Source organism: Barbus barbus, assembly GCF_936440315.1.
Source record: "Barbus barbus genome assembly, chromosome: 29".
In the NCBI taxonomy this organism is placed as follows: domain Eukaryota; kingdom Metazoa; phylum Chordata; class Actinopteri; order Cypriniformes; family Cyprinidae; genus Barbus; species Barbus barbus.
Genome location: NC_136757.1, coordinates 8,758,811 through 8,782,498, shown reverse-complemented (window position 1 = coordinate 8,782,498; position 23,688 = coordinate 8,758,811). Strand labels below are relative to the sequence as shown.

At 38.0% G+C, this 23,688-nt stretch overlaps 1 protein-coding gene across 2 annotated transcripts in view; it reads right to left on the bottom strand.

The window, feature by feature from the left end:
- Positions 1–643: 643 nt before the first annotated feature.
- LOC306849655 (PDZ and LIM domain protein 2-like) overlaps positions 644–23,688 on the bottom strand; it is a 74,665-nt gene continuing 51,620 nt past the window's right edge. For both annotated transcript variants that reach the window (XM_079384838.1, XM_079384839.1), the window contains exons 7-10: positions 10,171–10,289; positions 6,231–6,370; positions 5,857–5,968; positions 644–1,867 (exon numbers count right to left, since the gene is read on the bottom strand). In XM_079384838.1, coding sequence (XP_079240964.1) covers positions 1,675–1,867; positions 5,857–5,968; positions 6,231–6,370; positions 10,171–10,289 — 564 coding nt within the window. In that variant the 3' untranslated portion in view covers positions 644–1,674. The remainder of the gene's footprint in view (positions 1,868–5,856; positions 5,969–6,230; positions 6,371–10,170; positions 10,290–23,688) is intronic.

The following is a 23,688-nucleotide window of genomic DNA, read 5'->3' as shown; positions in this document are numbered from 1 at the left end:
AAACACCACACTGCTGTTATTTTGAAAACAACCTTTTCAATGAATGAGTCAGTTACTCAGAACAAGCAGTGTGCATTTGATGACAGTTGGGTCTGTTGCTTTTCTATTACTCTACAAGTAAATTATTTGCATTGCAGAAATTTCACTATAATATTAACAGTGGATCATCAGGTTACTGATGTTGCACTGCTTTTTTAACACAACTGTAGATCATCACCATCTAGTGTCAACCACTGAAATTCCAAAACATTTCAAAACGGTTATGGTGAAACTAAGCTTTGACTTAGGCAGTTTGATCCTGCATGTACGCTGTATGCACTGGTTGGATGCAAATAATTTGCTTGGTTTTGAAGCTTCATGAATTAGTTTTCAAAGTGCCCATCACTACATGCAATTTACTCCGTATTCTCATCTCTTTTAGGCCATTTGTCTGTCATATATATATATAGCCTACTGTGGCTACCATCAACTGTTTGGTTACTCAGCTTCTTCAAAATATCTTTTTGGGTTTAACAGAAGAAAAAGCTTCAGGGTGAGTAAATGAAGCAACTTAAATATAAAAATTATTTTCGTAAGAATCAAACAAAATTAATACAGGACTTAACCAAAATACCGTAATACAGCAAAATAGACAAAAACAATTCATCCAAATATCCACTGATATTCAGAAAGTTGTTTTATTTGAAAGGAAAAGGTAAAGAGCAACCCTACAAACACACAATGTGAGGATTCACGATTCATTTGATGTATTTGACCCACAAATGTTTCAAATCTTTCGCTCTGATACTCCTTTCTTTTGCATTCAAAGCAAACAACAGTGTATGTGAGCATGATCAAACATCTCTCACCCAAAAATACAAAGTGAAACATGCAACCCTGAACACGAACAAGAGCGTGCAAAACCCTCCGCTCAGTCCACATACAGTTTAAGTTGAAAAATAAACATTTACAATACACACAAATATCATAATTTCTTAGATATCCCTTATATAATACAAAGCATATGGAAAATAAACTATGCAGAGCTCAATGCGTGCTTCTGTGTGGATGGAGGACTTGTTGGGGATAATTTCTTTTTATGAAGGGAGAAATATACATCAAACTAAGAATCACTTCCAAGTAATCATTAAACCCTTCATTAACAAATGCTAACTGAAATTAAGGAAGCTGTCTGCCACTATTTACACACAAATACTCTAAGGAAACCAGTCCTGTGTGCATTAGCGCTGATGATGCCCACTTGATGCATCTCACAATTGGAATCTCGGTATGGAAAAGCTATAAATTTCAGCCAAAAAACAAAACAAAAACTATTTAAGATAAACCCAAGTTATATGTCTACTGAAAAACAAGCTGTTTTCAAAGCATAATACAACATGTGGAACTGGCAGGCAAATGTAGAAATTCAACTATAGAAATAGCACGCTCTAACAGAGACGCCCCCTTCCAAATCCATTATATCAAAGCTTATAGTCTCTATTCAACGGGTGTATAATAACTTGAGAGGACGACACAATTACGCCGGGTCCCAAAGCTTCAAGTGACATTATGCCAAACGCTCTATTTGGCTCCCATTGGACAACATAGCAATGACATCAGCATCTTCTCCTCTCTATGCTCGCAGTCAATCAGAGGAGTTGGAGGTGGCGTCAGGAGGGCGGCTGATCGGGCGTCTCAGTGGTTTGGGGACACAACATAATGATTGATACTGTCGGGACCCTGGTATCTTTCTCTGGCGTGTTTCTCACAGAACATTTTGTCCCCCACCCAGAAGTGGCCACGCATCTTTAGGTTGAGCCCGCATTCTGTACAGGTGTAGCACTCTGGGTGACGGAAGCAATCATCTGTGATCCTCACGGCCTGAGTGCTGGAAGAGGAAGGAGAAATAGAACTGTTAATGTCACTGAATACAACAGCTGTTTCAAAAACTAGTGAGCTACTCTCTCTTCTAAAGGCTGGAATACACTACACAGTCGTGGTCAGAATTATTGGCACCCTTGGTAAATATGATCAAAGAAGGCTCTGAAAATAAACCTGCATTATTAATCCTTTTTTTTTATCTGAAAAAGCTAACCTTTCATTGGATAATAAGAATTAAAAATGGGGAAAAATCTCATTATGAAATAAATGTTTTTCTCAAATACACGTTGGACAATTATTGGTACCCCAAGAAATTATTATGAGTAAAATATCTCTGATGTATATTCCCATTCATATTTACAATTTTGAACATGAATTTATTCAGCCATGGCTTCCTTTTTCACAGAAATATAAATGGGAGGGAAAACAAAGTCCAAATTCCCTTAATCATCCATTACAATGAGAAAAACCAAAGAGTATATATGTGATGTGCAGCAAAAGATAATTGAGCTTCACAAATTAGTGAAGTGGCTTTAAGAAATGAGCTAGAGCAGGACAAATTCTCATTTCCACCATCAGGGCAATAATTAAGAATTTCTAATCAACAGAAAATGTTACAAAACTGCCTGGAAGAGGACGTGTGTCTATATCGTCCTAATGCATGTTGAGGAGGAGTGTTTGAGTGGCCAAAGACTCTCTAAGGACCACAGCTGGAGAATTGTAGAGAAAGGTTGAGTTTCGGGGTCAGAAAACCTTTTTTTTTTTTAAAAAGAGTCAAACAGCACCTACATCACCACATGTTGTTCGGGATGGTTACAAGAAAAATTCTCCTCACTCATCCAAAAACAATCTCCAGCATATTCAGTTATCAGACACGACTGGAACTTCAAATGGGACTGGCTTCTATGGTCAGATGAAACTAAAAAATGAGGTTTTTAGCAGCAAACACTCAAGATGGGTTTGGTGCACACGGGGATTAAAAAAAAAAAAAAAAAAAAAGTACCCCATGTGTACAATTAAATATACTGCTGTATTTTTTTATGTTGTTGGCCGTTTTTTTCTGTTTCAATTGTTCTGGATTCCTTTTTTAATGGTTAAATTAATTTGTATTAATCAAAAAGCATGTCTAGCTAATTAAAATCATGAAACTTGAACAATTTAACATCAATTTATTAAAAGTTTAACAAAAATTATTTTTTCCAACCTTAAGTTTTATTGTTACCAAATTTTGTTTTGCGCAAATTTTGTTTTGCGCATGTTTGAAAGCATAAAAAACAAGTTTAATTTATTCTTACAATAGCCATAAGTTGTTTTTTTTCTCCTCAGAAATTCTGTGTTGTGTATTGAAATTTTTTAAGGCATAAAACATTCATTTAATTTATCTTTTAATTAATGAAAATTATATTTTATTTTTTGGAAAATAAAGGGATTTAATATTACAATTAAAAACATTGAATGATTATCCCTTAAAAATAAGGTTTTAATCATTTTAGTAGTAGCCTATTACATACATTCCACTAAACAATAGTAATGTTGGCTATTTCTGCCACAACGACTTCAAGGTAAACAGAACTTTTATTTTGATGGGTTGCCGTGAATACCTTTACATTTCTGTGTGTATATATATATGATATGATGAGGATAGTTTTACTTAAATGAAACAGTCAAATTCTCATGAAGTGACTCAAGAGCAGTTCTGGAGATGTTGTTCATGTATTTATGTCCTCATTTAGTGAGAGTGACACGGCAGACATCACCGGAAGCATCACGCGCGCTTCAGTATAAGTAGTAAACAAATCCGTGTCTGCGCCATTCATATCACAGAGACACGCAGAATTCATAGTTAAATAGTCTTTTTGCGGCTTAATATTTACAAATATGAGTGGGAGTGAGCTCATTTGTGTGCGCGCGTATGTTTGTGTGTGTGCGCGCGCGCATGGGGCTGAACTCCGCTGTGCACTATACGGATTCTTAAACATGGGGAATGGACGTTTTTAAAAGTTACAAATGGAACAACTTGAAAGCCAAGTGTAAAGTTTAATGTATGATGCCCAGTTTTTCTCTGTAACCACTTACAAAGTCAACAAGTATGATGCCTAGCCTTTTCAAATCTGTGCAGATTGTGTATTGTATTTCAGCCTCAAGGCAGCATTTGTATAGTGTACTTTTAAGAAAAAAGTAGCTAACCATTTTAAGTAGGACCTAATTTATTGATGTCCTACTATTGATGTCCTTCTGTGGCCAAACTCACAGTAGAATTGCTTAAAGATGTAAAAGAAAGAAAAAAAAGTAAAGTAGCCTATACAGAATCCTAATTGCAATGGTATGAAAGTCTGTTTCCGCCACTGAATAAAATAAAAAAAAAAATGTAAAAAGGTAATTGTGACTTTATCTTGCAATTCTGACTTTTTTAAATCTGTGAGGTTTAAACTCACAGATCTGACTTTTTTCAGAGGAAAAAAAGAATTGCGAGAAAAAGTTAGAATTATGAGATATAAACTCGGAATTGTAAGAAAAATAGTCAATTGCGAGATACAAACTCACATTTGCAAAAAAAAAAAAAAAAAGCCAGAATTGCAAGTTTTTATTCCGTAATTGTGAGTTTATATAAGAATTTTGAGAATTTTTGAGAAAAATTGTGAGTAAACTAAAAAATGGTCAGAATTGTGAGATAAAAAGTCGCAATTAACTTTTTTATTCAGTGGCAGAAATGGGCTTCCATAGAAATGGAGCAACTGTTCTGGAACTTAAATCACAAAACATTAGAATCAATGGAAATGAATGTTAGCATGTTGCTAAGCTAAAAACGCAGTTGTTTAAGCACAAAAACATAGCACACAAATTTTAGGTACAATAGTATTTTTTTTTATGTTGGCTTGTCCAATCACATCCCCCGAGGTCATCATAATACATTCTAAGACTGCCTTCTCCGCTAAAGCATATGATGCTAAATTAGCATCGAAAACTATGAAATGGCTTTGTGCAGTGACTAAAACTAAATCATACTGCTCTTTTAGTTGAGTTTCTCTGTCTAGCATTCGGTTCATTCTGTCAAACAACTTCGCAAGGTGCATTTTGGGATACTTTCCTGAAGTACTAATAGGCTACAGCAAATTAGATAGTGGTCAAAAGGTGGTACCTTTTGGAATAGTGTTCTTGGTTGGAATGCATCAAATACCTCTTTCACACAGAGATACCAGAAAATACACGGGTAATGTGTTCCGGGAATAATCCCGGGATCATTTGATTTTGGCTCATTCACACTGCCAGTGATTTTCTGGAATCTGTGCGTGCGTTCACACACAACCCGTAAAGATCCCGTAAAGGCACGTGACATTTCATGTGATGTGTATAATGCGCTGCGCACCATTTCACTAAACTGGCGAACGATTTCAGCTTTTCGTCGTGTGAACTTTGATCTGCCTTCAAAACACCCGGTAAAAGAGTCGCATGATAACATCAGCCTTTACGGCATTGGTTCTGGCTTTTGTTCACACAGAGCTCGTTCCGGGACTGAACCCAGCAATGTTACTAGGTCCCCAAACCAGGAATTAATCCCGGGACGTGTTTGCGTTCACACGGAAGGCACTCCGGCAATTTTCCGGGACCAACGTGCAGTGTGAAAGGGGCTTAAGGTGCCTTAAATGCTATCTAGGTAGGCAATTCACTAGGCTTTGAAACAGTTGGTCTGGAGAAGGATTTGTCAAAATAGACACACCCTAAAAGTGTTTCACAAAGTGTTTATCTCACCTAATGAAGGTGTTGATGTGTAATTCTCACAGGGTAATATAATACGAATGAATACCCACTGAGATGATTTCGTCTCAATAGTACTCAATCATCAACTTAAATAAATGCGAAGAGATGAGACAACTCTTCCCTAAAGGCTAAACATCACACAACACTTTCGTCAAGTTACCGGCTCATGCATGCCTGTGCAGAGGACATACAGTGGAGTGTGTGCAGAGACTGAGGGATTCAGGCGTTTTATCTTACACAATACTGGTGCCACATTTTTCACAGGTGTGGTATTTCTGCACACCAGAAACAGAGGACGTGGGCTTGGAGGGGCTTGGAGACAACTTGCTTGGAAACCGGATGGCGGCCCCTGTGAAAACAAAGAAACCACACACCAAAAAATAAAACATTCAGCGCCTGGAGCAACATCCTTTTGCTTCCACCCCCAACCTCATCGTCTGTCCACAGCCCACCTTCACCTTTAGCAATCTCTCATGTATGTTTAATGTTCTTTAAGATGCTAGTAATAGTAATAATAATATTTTAGCACAGTCTCCTGTCTACTGACAACCAAAAGTGGACCAGACTTTATACATTTAATGAAAAAGTTGTTGCGAGACATGAGGTCTCACCATTCTCATCAGCCTCCAGCACCTCCTGCAGCATCTTAAAGGTGTTGGACTGGCGAGGAGCCGCGCGGGATTCTTTGTTCTCCTGAATCATCTTGTACACCTCCGAGTCTCTGTCAAACCTCTGCATGGCAAAGTCCGAACTGAAAGAGAGGGAAAGAGAGTTCATTAAATTTGACGTCACCTTAAAAAAGAAAAGAAAAACAGCACTCGTGGAACAAAACACAATTTAAAAGTGATGAAGGGCCTCAGTTAATCTCTGGATTGTGTTAAAAATATATACCCACAATAGTGTAAAATTATAGTGGGATCAGTCCTGGTTTTATGGCACAAAGAGATATGATTACAGATGCCTTTTAGGCAAAAGTAAAAAATACTTTGTGAAATGAGATGTTTGAATAGCTTTATAGTCTCATGGCAACTTCTTATGTCATTATGGATAATGTCTACTATGCTATTTTGAGTATATAGAGGTATTTTACGCTATGGAAAAACATAAAAATAGCTATAGACTAAGCATTTCTACATTACTAGATGGCCAAGATCTCTGTACTAACTTAAGTGAATAACCTAAAATGCCGATTTGGGTCATCCCTGCCTGGTAAATCTCAAAAATGGAATATTACTATTTTAAATTTTTTCTCTCCATTGTTCTTCCCTCGCTCCTTTGGTTAGCCCTATACTCGATCTGAACACAACAATTAGCAGACTGTACTTGTATGGGAAAGGAAAGATTGAAGAGAGCGGGTCTTTGAGAAACTGTTTTAAAACGGCCAGGTTAATGAGCTGATTAGAGTGCAGTTACAGTAGCCGTCCAGCGGGAGGTTAACAGCTGCATTTTTATGCATGGTCATAAACAGAGCTTTCTCACACACAAGCATCCTATTACTGCTTTACACCTATTGGGCCATTGCCATACAGCCTGGAGAAAAAAAATACAGGCATATGAGAGTAATTAACATTTTAATCACACACATGCACTACTGTTCAAAAGTTGGGCTCAGTAAGTTTTTTTGTTTTGTTGTTTTTTTTGTTAAAAAATTATTTCTATTTCAAATAAATAATATATTCTTTTAAACTTTCGATTCAAAGAATCCTGAATTTTTTTTATTTTCACAAAAATATTAAGCAGCACAACTGACAATAATCCTGAGCAGCAAATCAACATATTAGAATCATTTCTGAAGGATTTCAGAAAATTCATCTTTGCATCACAGGAATAATTTACATTTTAAAATATATTAAAATAAAAAACGTTATTTATAAACTGTAATATTTAACAATTTTACTGAATTTTTGATCAAAGAAATGCAGCCTTGGTGAGCACAAAAGACATCTTAAAAAAAAAAAAAAAAAATCTTACTGACCCTAAATGTTTGAACAGTAGGACTTGTTGATATAGGATTTGTTCATCAAGTGGTATGGATTCTTAATATGAGTGATCCCTTGTTCAAAAACCTGCTCTTAGAATAAACAAAGAAAGTCTCTTACTGCAAATCAGTGGATGTTTAACAGAAATGACCCACATTTGGTGCAGTCGTGGCCTAACGGATAGAGAGTTGGACTTGTAACCTGAAGGTCGTGGGTCCGAGTCTCAGGTCCGGCAGGGATTGTAGGTGGGGGAGTGAATAACCAACACTCTCTCCACCCTCAATACCACGACTGTGGTGAGACCCTTGAGCAAGGCACCGAACCCCCAACTGCTCCCCGGGCACCGCAGCGTTGGCTGCCCACTGCTCCGGGTGTATGTTCACTACTGTGTGTACACTTGGATGAGTTAAATGCAGAGCACAAATTCTGAGTATGGGTCACCATACTTGGCCACACACCACTTCCCTTTCTCTTTCCCTAGATTGCACTGCATGCCAATATTAAATGAGGTGAAGCTTTTTCTTTTTGAGTGAGCACACTTGTTCAGAACTGACAAACCAATCAACCAACAATAATTATTGTATTCCTAAATAAAGGTGTCAGGTATGCCGCTCTGGATCCAGTTTAACTTCTGGTCATGAGGAATGTATTAACTTTCTAACTTTCTGGGGCAGTGGCCTTGTGATAGTTTGCTGCTGCGGTTTGTCGTCAAAAAACATGCTATCAGGATTTCCGCTGTGTACAAAGGCCACGTCATGCGCTGAGAAATGATTAACCAACAGCCATAACTCTCAACAGAACTCTCGACCTGACCTGCAGCGTAAAACAGAGGTGGAAAATGACACAATCAAGAGTTTCTGGGTGTGGTTGTCACCAGAAACCCACATGACAGCAAGCATGTCATAGCTGACATAGCTGTTTGAGTGTGTGCAGGACAAAAACTCGTTCAAGACAAAAAAAAGAAAGAAAAGAAAGAAGCATTTGGAATAGCCATTACTAAAAAAAAAACATTTAAAGCAACTATAAATCTACCAATAAATGGCATGTTCACTATCTGCACACAGGCTGTTCAATGAGACATGCTTCAAATTGAAACCAGACATCGAGTTTGAGCTTCCCCTCCAAACTCTCCCAGCACCTCTCAGTTCCCCCACAGGGCTGTCGCATCAATTCACGGGACCCAGAACAGCATTTTTATGGGTGCACCACCTCCACTGAGACCAAAGAGTAGGATATATATAATAGGGGAGCATAGTGGGTCCCTTTGTCAAAAAACCCGGCTGTCTACTCCTGCTGCATTGGAGATGCATGTTTTTCCCTCTGAATACTGTAAATGTGCCATTTATTGAGGTGAGGTCAATATTAATTATCGAAACATGCACAGAAATAACTTTCCATCCATCTTCAACCCCCTCTCACAGCTTAACTATGATTACAAGTTTGCTAAACAGGCTTCAGATGGAGCCGTGAAAACAGTCGACACAGCATCATTACATTACAGTGCAGAGAACAGAGCGCAGCGCTAGGCTCACATTACGATATTTCTTCTCCCCCCGCAAACTAGCCTGTCATTGCTTTGTAAGTTTAAGGAAGATGCCTGAAAAGTTTGAACTTACCACAAAAGCAAGCAAAGACAAATTCCTACCCAACTAGTTCAACTCTTGTTGGAACAACAACAGAGCCAACGGTGACAACTGCAAACACACACACACACTACAGTACACACACATACATATATACACACACCTCTCTGTCGAGTCTTGACGAGACATAAGAAAGTTGAGCGTTTCAGTCTGAAAGGTGTGAGTTCAGACTGCTTCGTATTGGCTGACAGTAGAAAAGGGATGTGGCTACTCATTTTTGACATTTTCTTATTGGTTGAGCAAGAAGGAGGTGGGGTCATGGGTGTGCAGAAGAGGGAGAAGGGTGCAGAAATTAGGAGCAGAAATGATATTATCCTTTTCTAGAAATCAAGACAAAGTGAGAAAAGAAAAAGAAAAAAAGAAAAAGAAAAATACATTTTTGGGCCACCAGCCATGTTATGACTCATTTAGACATCTGACATAAAGAGACAAAAAAAAAAAAAAAATCTGTTCTGAGAACTGTTCAAAGAACAGAATCTAAATGACATCACATTACAGAATCTCACAGCTGTACAGAAATATTCATGTTAAAATCTGAGCAGAAGCAAACAACAACAATAAAACTGTAGGGCAGTTAATTTAAATGCATTCATTTAGTATTTTTATTTATAATTTAAATAATTCATAAATTAAATTTTTAAAAAAATGCAATAAACAAACCCAAGCAATTAATCGTATCACCAGACTCGCTTATGTCTGTCTGTCTTATGTAATATCTGTTCAATTATTTACTCGTCTTCAACCATAACGTAAAATCAGATGTCTAATAATGGAAATTATTTCCATTTTGGAACTTTTCTTAAAATACTGAATGTAATTTGCTTACATGAGACATAAACATCCAATTCATTTTTGTTAGAAATTTATTTAGACTGTCAATCAATTAAAAATGTTCTGACAGAAGCAGCAACATCTGTTGAAATATGTACCTGCGTCGAGGGGAAATGGGCACCTCTTGTTCGATGGGGCTGTGTGGAGAGTATCGTCCAGGTGGAGTTGGAGTCCGACTGGACACGGAGTTACTGCGGAAATCCATGGAAGAGATCTCCTACAGAACACACAAAACACAGCACATCAGCTTCAGTGTGACAGAATAATGCAGTCTGCAGTGTTGGCTGTATCAACCCTTAGTGTGTGTGTGTGTGTGTGTGTGTGTGTGTGTGTGCGTGTGTGTGTGCACGCTCAGCAGATGTCTGAAAAATCCCAGGATCTTTCCACTGTCTCATACCCCACGCTAAGGCACCTGCAGTTGCTTAGAGATGTCTGGGGTTGAGCAACCTTATGTTTGTGTGAGCACAGTCCAAAGGCCAGAAATAGTGCCACCCTTGGATTTTTTTAAATAATGAAAAGAAAAAAGAAAAAAAACAGATATTACCAAGATATTTGGAGTGCAATGTGTAACCATCAGAAAGTGGGTTTCATCAAGAGTAGATCATTCAGCATGATCATAAAAAAACTGAAAATAAAATGCTAGACTGTTTTAAGTGGTCAGCAATCAATCCAGATCTATATTCCATTGAAAATCAATGAGAACACTTTTTTGACACTCTTCATTCCTGTTCTGTACACCATTAAATTTAAATGATTTGTTGGGGACCAAAATGCATGTTTATAGCATTTGCAATGGTTGTAAATGCAACATAAACTGAATTGTTGAGAGGGGGAAAAACAGTTAACCTGTGTGACCTATAGCGTTTACTGTATGAGTACTGTACACATTTACTGTACTGTATGTCTGTGATTATATACAAGATCAAAAAAGAGAGAGAAATGTAAACCAATAACATGCATTAAGAAAATAGGTGAATTTTCAGGTCAACTTTAATAAGAATTTTACATCAAAATGTGAGCTTAGCATTATAGGTGCCATTACCAAATCAGTATAATCAATTTATTTCAGAAGCAATGTTAGCAAATCTATAATATTTAACAATAACGTTAATATTTTGCCTTCAATACCAAACACAATACCGAAAGTCTACATCTAGAATCAAACAACAACAAAATCCACAATGTTTGATGACAATATCCCTATTCCAGAATAAAAAAAACAAACAAAAAAAAAGCTCCTGATTGGAAAATAAGCAGATCCCACACATATGAAAAAACAATATTTACTTGTACAGAATGCTCTGGAAAATGCGGCATTAGCTGATAAGAAAAAATAAATAAATACAAGGGTCAAAAAGAACAAATGCATTCAGATCTGAGAGACAGACCTTGTACAGACAAATTCCCCTGGGTTCCATGTTCCATGTAACATGGTTTGATAAACTTTTAAATGACTTCCAAAAATAATAAATGTGGACAAAGACAGGGAGACAAAGGCAACAGGGAGGAGAAAGTGATTGTCAGATGCTTAGACTATGAGACACACTCCCAACACCTCATGGCTTTCCTCATACGTCATGACAAAACTGATTCCTAATTCTGACTAAAGCTGGAAGTATGCAGATCTGTCATCATCTCAGCTGCTCTTAGTGTCCAGCTTATCTTTGACTGTGATCTTAGCAGGATTCTTGGCCACAGAGACCCCGAATACAATCGATTTCACATTCCTTCTACATTTACACGAGGAGCAGCTGTGCGGAGTGTGTTTCGTGCCGGTCTTGGGAGTTCCTGATGGCTGTGCATATCTGCTGGAGCTGCTGGGAAAGAGATGAGAGTGATGGAGAAGGCATGCTAACAGATGTTTGGCCCTAATGCTGATGAATGTTGTCCTGGGCAGCTCTTCTGACACCAGCTGAACTAAATAGAGGAGTCTGTTCCCAGGCCAGCTCCAAATGACAACTCCCACCTGGGGCTTTTTGGCTCCAATCAATCAAATTTCACAAAAGTGCAGCCAAGAGCATTTCCACCCACTTGAAGCAATTATCAGCTGCTGTGATGATCAGTTTCACTGATGGAAAAATTTTGGCGGTAAACACTTGAGCAAACTCAACTGGGAATGTTACAAATTCACATTCAAAAGTTCCCTAAACACATTTAGCATTTATTATGAATAGGGAGAAGTGGGGTAAGCTGTGCCACTTTCTGTCAGCTCGTCAAGTCATGGGGAATGTTATATTTTAAATAAAAATGAACGAATAGAGGGATAGAAAAAGAAAAAAATCAATGTATTAATCCACAACACGACTCTAAAGTCTTATTTGCAGCACATTATTTGCATTTCCATATGCAGCCAGAAAAAGTGCATTATATTTCAGTATGATGAAACAACTTGTGCAATAAAATATTTTGTAATTAACATTGTTAATAATGAATGCCACTATAATGTTTATGCTTTTCATTCTTATTCTGTACACACTAAAAAATGCTGGGTTATATTTTTTTTAACCCAAATGCTGGGCTCAGCCTGTTGGGTCATTTTATTGGGTTATTTTTAATAGTTTTACCCAGGTGCTGGGTCGTTTTATTGCTGGGTTATTTTTTTCTACCCAACTGCTGGGTTGACCCTGTCTCCAGTGAAACTTCTCAACGCAGCTGCTGTGAGCACAGGCTTTTTAAGTCTACAGGAGAGAGTGGTTCTCAGCGCCGCTGCCATGGATTTGGTGCACTCGTTCGGGAAATAAAGGTTTGTATACATTTTATTTAATTTATAAAGTCTTTACTGTGGTGTAAATTATATTATTTTACACAACGCAACATAAGGACGAGATGTCAGCTGTGTCAGTGGCGTTCGTCGTTTCGCGCTGGAAACGCCTTTGCCTTGCATAAATGGATTTTGTACGTATCATTTGAGTGTAATTTGATGTTAAAATATGTTCTCTAATCTCAGTACTGTTTGTTTTTGGGCAGGTTTTGGAGTCAGTCACACCATCTCTCTACGAGTGAAATGCGAGGCCACGGTTTAAAGTTCGCAGTTCCCTCCAAACATGGCCCATTATAAGATTTCTAACAGAGTCAGTCACTTATTGATTTTTTTATCTGTTGGTATTTGATAGAATCCATGATGCCGTGTGTCTAAACAAGATGTCCAGGACCTCCAGCAGAAATATAGGCCCACAACATAAAAAATACAGCAGTATATTTCATTGTACATATGGGGGACTTTTTTATCCCTGTGTTCACCAAACCCATCTTGAGTGTTTGCTGCTAAAAAGCTAATTTTTTAGTTTCATCTGACCATTGAAGCCAGTCCCATTTGAAGTTCCAGTCGTGTCTGATAACTGAATATGCTGGAGATTGTTTTTGGATGAGTGAGGAGAATTTTTCTTGAAACCCTCCCGAACAACATGTGATGATGTAGGTGCTGTTTGACCATTTTTTTTTTTTAAAGGTTCTCTGACCCCGAAACTCAACCTTTTTCTGCAATTCTCCAGCTGTGGTCCTTGAAGAGACTTTGGCCACTCAAACCCTCCTCCTCAACATGCATTAGGACGATATAGACACATGTCCTCTTTCAGGCAGATTCATAACATTTTATGTTGATTGGAAATTCTTAATTATTGCCCTGATGGTGGAAATGGGAATTTTCGCTGCTCTAGCTCTTTTCTTAAAGCCACTTCACTAATTTGTGAAGCTCAATTATCTTTTGCTGCACATCAGAAATATATTCTTTGGTTTTTCTCATTGTGATGGATGATTAAGGGAATTTGGACTTTGTTTTCCCTCCTATTTATATTTCTGTGAAACAGGAAGCCATGGGTGAATAATTTCATGTTCATAATCACCCTGGAGTGCTCAAAATTGTAAATATGAATGGGAATATACTTGAATGGGTTTAAGTGTGGAGATTGACTTGGCCAGACCTTCCACTTCTTGCCCCTGATGAACTCCTTTGTTGTTTTGGCACTATGTTTTGGGTCATTATCTTGCTGCATGATGAAGGATATCCCGATCAGTTTGGTTGCATCTTTCTGTAAATTGTCAGACAAAATATTTCTATAGACTTCTGAGTTAATTTTGCTGCTGCCATCATGCTACATCATTAATGAAGATTAATGAGCCTGTCCCAGAAGAAGCGACGAAAGCCCAAGCCATTACATTACTTGTGTAATGTGTACTATAATGTACACCCGTGTACACTGTGTTTCAGATCAGCTTGTATGTTTGGGATCATGAGCAGATCCTTTGTTTCTCCAAACTTTAGCCTTTCCATCACTTTGGTCCATAAAATCAGTCCATAAAACCTTGTCCCAGAATTTTTGAGGCTCGTCTCCTATTCTTCTTGCTAATGAGTGGTTTGCATCTTCTGGTGTAGCCTTTGTACTTTTGTTCATGAAGTCTTCTGCGAACAGTAGGTTGTGATACCTTTACTCCTGCCCTCTGGAGGTTGTTGCTGATGTCACTAACAGTTGTTTTAGGGTCTTTCTTTACAGCTGTCACAATGTTTCTGTCATCAACTGCAGATGTTTTCCTTGATCTACCTGTTTGAGGTGTGTTACTTAGTACACCAGTGGTTTCTTTCTCCCTCAGGAGATTCCAAATGGTTGTACTTGCTATTGCCAGTGTTTGTGTAATTGTTTGATTTTTCATCTTCTCTCAGCTTCACAATTGCTCCTTTTTCACCCATAGACACCTCTCTGGTCTTCATGTTTGTTACACGTCTAGCTAACTATAAATGCAGTCTGCACGGATCTGAAACTGAGCGCAGACATTCAGTGCTATTTATTGTTTGAATAATCAATTAATAGGACACACCAGGGCAACAAAACACACCTGTCAATCACATGTTCCAATACTTTATAACATGAAAAATGGGTGGGTTCAAACAAAAGGTGCTATCTTCTAAGTTGTGTATCAGATCCAGATGAAAATACCTGTTAATAAAAGCTGAAATACTGATCTCTCATCTCATATTCATCTTTTGATGTCAAACCCAAATGTTTACAGTCTACAGCAAAACTAAAAAGGAATTGGCCTTACTGTTCCAATACATTTGGAGGGCACTGTATATATATATATATATATATATATATATATATATATATATATATATATATATATATATATATATATATATGTGTGTGTGTGTGTGTGTGTGTGTGTGTGTGTGTGTGTGTGTGTAAATATAAAACAATGAAAAAAAAAATTGACAGGTAGTTGTACGAGATGATCCCCTTCTAAATATTTGTTAATATGACAAACTGTGTAACCCTTACTTCTTTTAAAAAGAGGAGGAGAAAAGGAGGGAAGGAGAGGCATAAAGGTGTATGTTAAGAATCCGGCCACTAGAGGGGAGTCATACACAAGGTATTATCAGTCTTATGAAGGAGAACACAATGCTGACATCCTTTAATGTTTCCTGAAAGATTGTTATGGTTTTTATGAGTAAGCACTCATTGCTCTCAACTTTTTTCTGAGGCAAAATATGGATCAGTTTATTTGGATAACTTGTAAGGAGGAAAGTGCAAATTTTCCCTTGATCCAAACAAAAGTTTCCTAAACTTGTGCTGGATGGCAGTGATGGCATCCAGGCTTTCAGAAGAACTTCATGGAAAAGTTCACAAGTACTTGCATTTGTATGTCCATAGTTTGGGAAATGCTTTCACACTGTATTGCTTTCTATTCAGGATTTTATCATTAACAATTTTTTGAGACTATTAATTTCAGTGTATACTCATAAGTCTTATTTGGTCCAAGGAGAAAGGACAAGGACACCTGATTTTTTATTTTATTTTATTTATTTATTTTTTAATTATCAAACTTACAATTTTTACCAGGTAGATAATAAAACTGACTCGCACTGAAATTGGGATTTGATCACAGAAACATGTTAAAACAGTCTGAATATTTAACACCATGGTGCAAACACCAGTCACACACAGTCCAATTCTTAATATTATTGCCCCATCAGCCCTATCTGTTCATTTCTTCCTTGATACATAATTTCAAATCCGTCATCTGTGATTAGTTAGCAATCAGGTTAACCATATTCAATTGACCAAATCTACCCTAAATCAAATGAGTCCGCCTACTTGAAATCAAGCAAATCTATGTTGCCGTTTCTTAACCCAAACTGACAAGCCTGGCATTCAGAAAGGGAGTTCCCCTCACACACACCCAGGCACAAATCTCTGGCCATGGACAGTGCCAAGGGCTAATACATCACTAACCGACACAGGCCAAGGGTAAACTAGTCCAGTGTGTTGATGTAGGACTGCTACGAGGAAATGGACAAACTATTTAACACTCAAGTTAAAAAAAGAAGTGGTGCTCAGATTCCCATGGCAAAACACACCACCATGATGCTGGAGGGGTTGCCAAGGGGTTGCTATGCATTTGTCAAGCAGTTATGAATGGGTTTGTAGCAAGTTGCCACAACATATGTAGAGGGTTTTTAGAGAGTTCATAGGCCATTCTGATGCCTCGATTGGCTCTTCAATGTACAATTTCTCCCCACTTTTGGCATCAGCCAAATGATAAATTTAGGTTTAATTGGTAAAAACAAAACAAAACAAAAAAAAACAATAGCACACTTGTTAACAACATGCATTTTTAGATACCATTCATGTATGTAGCACAAAGGAAGTGAAACAAGTTACTTAGAAGTTCAAACATCCCTCACAAATGAGACAAACCACAGATCCAGGTGACGAATGTAAAATAATCCAATGGCATCCAATAAATGTATAGCATTCAAAGATCCCAGATTGAAAGTGATGTTTTTCTTCTTGAGAGAACCACTCAAGAAGAAAAAGACTTAAATGAGAAAAAAATCTTATATAAAAACAAGCTCAGACCTCATGCACTGGCACTCAAATAATAAACTGCCTTGGCTGCCATCTTGGAACTTGATGAATTGGCGGGCATGTGTGAAGTGTCCCATCACTGGATTTTGACTGCGTTCCCTACGGACTGTTTTTGTAACCATTTTGCAATATATTTGAGGTTCACTGTTTTAGGGTGATTTCACACTTGCTCCCGCTCCCCAGGGTTTCCTACAGGATTTTTGACAAATGTGTACGCTTTAATGTTAAAAACATCAATCAGCTTCACCATGTGATGATGCTATTATGTCAGATTTAGTTAGAACCTGCACTGTCTAGAGTTTCGTGACAAACCTTTGGATTTCTAATTTTATTTCGACTGACAGATGCTTTGCCAAAGCATTGATGCGAAACACAAGATTGGAGATTTTTTTGTGTTACTGTGAGAAGTGTAAAAATGGTTTCAGTTCATTATGAAATTGCGGTGGGACATTAGACTGTTCATGTGTTTATTATATAAAATCATGGTGTATTCATGAAGGGTTGTTTTATTTAAGATTAAAGGCCATTGCACACTGAAAAAAAACTTGGATCTGGTGAAACGAGGAAGAATTTTCCAAGCCTTGGGTAGATGTAGATGACAAGATTACCCCCTAAACACAGTGTTAGACACAAATGAGCCGCTCAGGGCCTGCAGCAATAACTCACTGAGCTGGCAAAACATCTAGATGCAGTACCCATCAACAGCACGCAGTTAAGATCTAGACAAGCTCGCCAGGAATGCTGTCGAACCCAAACAAGAGCAAAATGGAAGAAACAAACAGTCTCAGACATGGGGGCTAAAGGAAGAGAAGGTAAACTTCTTCTGCCATTCCATTAATTGACTTGAAATCGACCTTGTCTGTCCGGTGACCAATGAAACGCAGTGTAAATCCAAACAGGTCAATCGCTTTTGTGCTTGACCATTTATAGTGTTAGTGAAGTGTTATTTCACTGGGGAAGGGGTGCATTCCCTTCTTGCCCTGTGTGTGTGTGGAAGTAAGCTGTGTTTGTGTTGGACTGAGCTTATGAGAAGGAAAGGAAGTTGATGTGCAATCAAAGGCTTTTCCTCAAAGCCCAAACACACACATACTCAAGTCTTACCTCTGGCTGGCACAGGTCACTGCGGCTGATTAGCTTTCATCTGTACCGTAATCAAGACCTCTAAACATCCTTGGGACAGCACTGGGCATACACAAACATTCACACGCACCAGACTATCTACAAGACCATGCACGGCACTTTAGATTTAAAAGTGGTGAACACAGATTGGCTGCTTGTGACGACTCCGCTGACGCTTAGCTCATGAATATTTATAAGGTCATGCACAAATAATTTTACTAATTAGAACTTTCCAAAAATCATGTAGTCGACAATGGGAACCTATAAACCAGGGGTCGGCAATTAAGTTTGGCATCGGGCAAAAAAATAAATACTAGATGGCGGGCCAGAACATAGTCAAAGGATAATTTAAGAAATTAATTGATAAAAAAATGCAACTAGAATTGCCTGACACAGTGTCTTTTGTAACTGGTAGTGAGCTGTTACTCTGTGTAAAATCCTGCGACAGTCATAAAAAAAAAGCCACATTTGTGTGGCGATGTCTGATCTGAGTATGTGAGTGGAGTGGAGCATCAACAATTTCCCCTCCGCGCTCCGAGCATTTAATAATCACTCTGCTCCGGGTTCACCATTTCCCACTCCCGCTCCACTCCTCGCTCACTGATACCAGAAACACCACTCTGCCTTTGCTCCTCATCTAAAGTATTTCAGTGTGTTTGAAATATCACAGTTCTGTTCATAATGTGTATTAAAATTTTTTATAAAATAACAGGAGAGTTTCAAATTGGCTTAAATGGAACACTAGTGTGCTTTTTTCCTACCACATGACAAGCTAATAACATGGTTGTCAGCTTTAAAAGGTATAATTGCTGCTTTTTGCAGTGCAAATTTTGTTTGTGATGAAAATAGTAAGTTTTCATCAGTTATTTTACCTACAGATCGATGCATTTCTTACAGATTTCTGCACACAGGACACAGAAGTAGCACTGAAAGATTATAATTGTATTGAGAGAGCGATTCCTTGAGAACTATCAGCCTTCACATTCTTTCTGATTTGAGTGATCCTTCTCTATCAAGCTAGCTAAATATGTTTAACATGAATTCTTGCTGAATATGCAGTTATATTACGGGCCGTTGGCATGAATTGTCATTATTGTGAATTGATATTATTGTTGCGGACCACTGCTATAAACCCTACGCGTTTTGTTGTTTTTTTCCCTGAGGTTAAGAACATGTCAATTTGCGTTATTATTTCATTATGGTTTATTTTTTTGTTTATATTGATGTCTAATACCACGTTACCACAGTAACCAATGTCTTAAATGTAGAAAAATAGCCATATATCTAAAAATAACTGTGGTAAATACAGTGTTTTGATGAAAACTATGGATACATACCAATTTTTTCATGTTAATTTAAAGAACATGTAGGCGTGAAAGTGACTAAGATATCATGTCTCTTCTGATAAAATCGTGTTTAAGCATAAGATTGCACTTGCCGCAGAGTTTGTCCTTTTTTTTTTTTTTTAAATCGGCTTCAATTAGTCCTGCTATCAGCAGTGCATCATGGGAGCTTCAATGTAGAGACAAAGTTGCAATATAAAAGTATATTTAAAAACTATAATGTTAGGTGGGATTAATCGCGATTAATTCGTTGTTTTTTTTAATCGATTGACAGCACACATACATACATACATATATACATATATAAATAGAATACTGATTACATTGTTAAAGTAAAAATAAACTTTTTTACACATTTTATATTATATTTTATAATAAACGGTGAGGACTTTGCCTCCTCATTTCAGAACACCACTGATTTACATTACATTTTCATACCAAATTCAATATTTTTTTATTTCTATTTTTTCCTTCCTTTTGTCTGTCCATTTATTTCATAAAACATTTAAGGCTTGTCTAGATAACGTGCCTAAGAATTTTAGGGGACAAAAGGACAGGCCTTGTCGCCATGAAAAAGATGTTTGGCTCTTTTTTTTAACTGAAAGGTGGGACTTACTTGCATACAGGTGCTATATTGAGTTTACAAGTTCTCTTATTTTTCTGTGAGTGGTCCATCTCTTCGTCCTTATACAGTCTCTGCTTTTTCCATTCAAAAATGTGCACACAATTGCCTGTGATGGTTTCATTACCCAAAGCTACTCACTGTGTGAGTTTTTTTTTCACAGCGATGTGCCACGGGTTTGTTTAGGATAATAATGTAAAAACCGCACTCACGGTGCCATGGATTTTGATTTAGCACCCTCGTGGCACACACATGTGCATGATGACTCCCTCCCACATGCAAGCCATAACAATTCAGTGTGGGGCTTCTCGTCGCAGGATTCATTTTGGTGTGGTGCATATGGCATGAATTTGTATCAGAGGACGCAGCGCAACACATGCAGGGGGAAAAATAAACACTGAGCACCAGTGTCCAATGTGCTTGCTGCAGCCAAACCTTCAGCAGAGCTTTGTGGATATGTAGAGAGTTCAGTCTAGGAAGAGAAGATCTCTTGCTGTGATAATGATTGGTAGATGATGTAGTCAGCATTTTTCATTTTGAAATATTGAATGGTTTGATTGAAGCAATGCATGGTGGGTGTTTCATAAAAGCTCTTAGGTTTGATCCTACAGACTTTGGTTCACCCGTCCAGATCTTTAACCCTAAGCTGCATCACACTGATCTGAAAAACATGAAAATGAGGAAAACAAGGCCTTTGAGACCATGACATCACCACCGGCTGCAAGTAACATTCGTTTACCTCAAAGAAAGATCACCACAAGATGAATGGAGAAACTTATCCTGATATAAAGAGGATTTCAGCGTTTGTTAATCAGTGCTCGCTGTGGGAACGGGAATATCCTCTACTGGCAATGATTAGCAGGGAAAAAAAATATATTCATAAATCACTGGTCAAAACAGATGGGAAAATGGGAGCTATGAGATTTCCTGGTCATTTCATTGATACACTTCTTCTGGAAATTTATTATATTTGATTGTGTCCTCAAATCATCCTGATGTAACACTTTCATTGAGCTTGTAATGTGTTTTCAAAAAACATATATGTCCAGTAAAAAAAATAGATAAAGTCTCTAGATCGGTCTATTTCACTTTTCGAAATGTACACCTTTGTACTCAAGGCGTCCATTTTAGTACCTTCAAAAGGTACACATTTACATTTTATGCATTTAGCAGACGCTTTTATCCAAAGCGACTTACATTGCATTCAAGTTACAGTTTTAACAATTGATCAGCTCTAGCTTTCCCTGGGAGTCGAACCCATGACCTTGGCGTTGCTAGCGCCATGCTCTACTATTTGGGCTACAGGAAAGCTCTATGTACACATATGGTACATATTAGTGTATCTTATGAAAATGTACCACCCCAGGTTTTGTACCTTTTTTTCTGAGAATGCAGGGGGGGACAAAAATATTAAAATAAACTTAGAGAAAGCCTAATTTTAAAAGCGTGACTTCTAGACCTTGAAAAAAATATAGTTGATAAAATCTTAAAACTCCATGGGCAGGGTGTAACAAGGACACATTAAAATACAATGTGACCTATATATTTAAAGGGGTCATCGGATGCCCATTTTGCACAAGTTGATATGATATTTTAGGGTCTTAATGAAAAGTCTATAACATACTTTGGTTAAAATTTCTCAATGGTAGTGTAAAAAACACCTTTACCCTGTCAAAATCAGCTCTGTTTTCAGCATGCTGATCTAGATCATGTTGCTTTAAATGCTAGTGAGCTCTGCTGACTGTGGAGTGACGAGCAGACCATAGATGTGTGTAGATTCCCTATTCAACCGCTCCAGATACGTTGACGCGTCAGCCATCTCACATTCACTGTAATAATCAATGCATATTCAAAGATATACAAGCTATAACTTGCTGTTGTACACGCACAGTGTTAATGCCCTCAAAGATTCGCAGACTATTCCAAAAATGGCGGATGGCTTACGTATCACATCCCATAGAAACAGTTGATAATGAGGCATCTAGGTATATCTATGGAGCAAACTAAACTTCAGCCGTGAAACTGGCTAACTAGCACATTATTAGGAAAGGCGATTTGCAAAGATTCATAAAAACCCTTATATTCACTTCTGTAGATAAAGCTGGATCACAAATTATTCGTGCGAACATAGATGCATTTATGTAGATCGGGGATCGGCACATTCACTTCAAAGCGAAAGTAACGTAAATCCTCTGCGTCTTCAGCGGCTCAGATGACAACTGCTATATTCGTTATTACATCTCTCAACTAAACTCTTCAATCACTTAATCTGAGACATCTCGTCTTCCCCTGCACAGGAGTCGACACAATGGCGGACAGCTCTCAGCTCACTCAGGGCGGGTCTAAGGTAAGACGGACTTGTCAATCAACTCTCGTGGGAGGAGTCTGTACACAACTACGACATTCTGACAGGAACCTCAGAACAGCCTGGTCTGAGAAAGGGGATTTTAAAATAGGGATTTTTTTTTTTAAAACACTGGGTGGATTTTTATAATTATAGGATGGATGCGTACACACACTTTCCAACACAGATTTATGTTCAAACAACTTGAAAAGTGAATTTTGCATCCGATGACCCATTTAAAATATGACTTTTATAACTGTCATTTTACATTAAGAATCAAAGATTGAGGGGTTTTGGTACAAGAAAAGTGAGCCTGTGCAGACCTGGACAAATTTTAACCAGAGTTAAATGTGACGGATATGATGTTCAACATTAGGTGCCGAATTAAGCGTAGGGTTCAAAACACTCAAAACATAGACCACTCTGTAAGCTAAGTTTTTCCCAAATGTGAAGCATGTTTTACAGTCTACACATTCAGAAATAAATACCGCCAGCAGACTATAGCGTCATGCTGTAAACGAGGTGAACCAGGACGTTTACGTTCGTGTGGCCAGAAACTGTTACACAGAAAAAAAATCAGGAGAACAATGCCAAGGGCATATTTTCAACTCCTCTTGAGAACGCCACAAGGAATTCAGGTTGTTCTTGTGCACACGGTGGTCGTAACCAGCGCTACCTAATAAAGTAGCCTCAGAGTGCATAGCATGCTGGACAATACGAGCACACACTTCTGCTCTAATGAAGAGTGTGAAAGCGGTCCAACTGTATCCGGGAATCAAACTCATTAGGCATCTGGTATTCATTAAGACCTTGTTAAAGCTGTGAACCTCATCATGAAGATTATTACAGCCCAAAACCCCCATCTCCATTTGAATCCCCAGAAAGCAGTAAACTGAGTGACAGTCGCCGCTACTTACCATGTTTGACTGTCCTCTCAAATGGGGAGTTCATCTTTTTTCCAGCCATGTGTCTTGTTTTAAGGACTCTTTCATGTATGAAATGCTTCACACGCAAGTCATAGAAGCTTGAAGCATGTTAAATGTCAGTTCAGTGTCGTGACATGTACATTAAAGTGTGTACATTTAGAACAGAGGGACCTGAAATGGTCCCGAAGGTTGAAATAATACACATTTTGAACGATATACATGGTAATTCACCATTATCCCAGTGAAAAGAGGGCATGTGTCCAAACAGAGGCAAGACCTGATGTGTGGTCTACTACAGCATGAAGGATGAAAAGGAAAGAAATGACTGAAGAAAAACATCAAGTCACTGAATTAAAGCTGAGAGTCTGGCCCGTCGGCTGAGAGAGGCTCTGTATCACT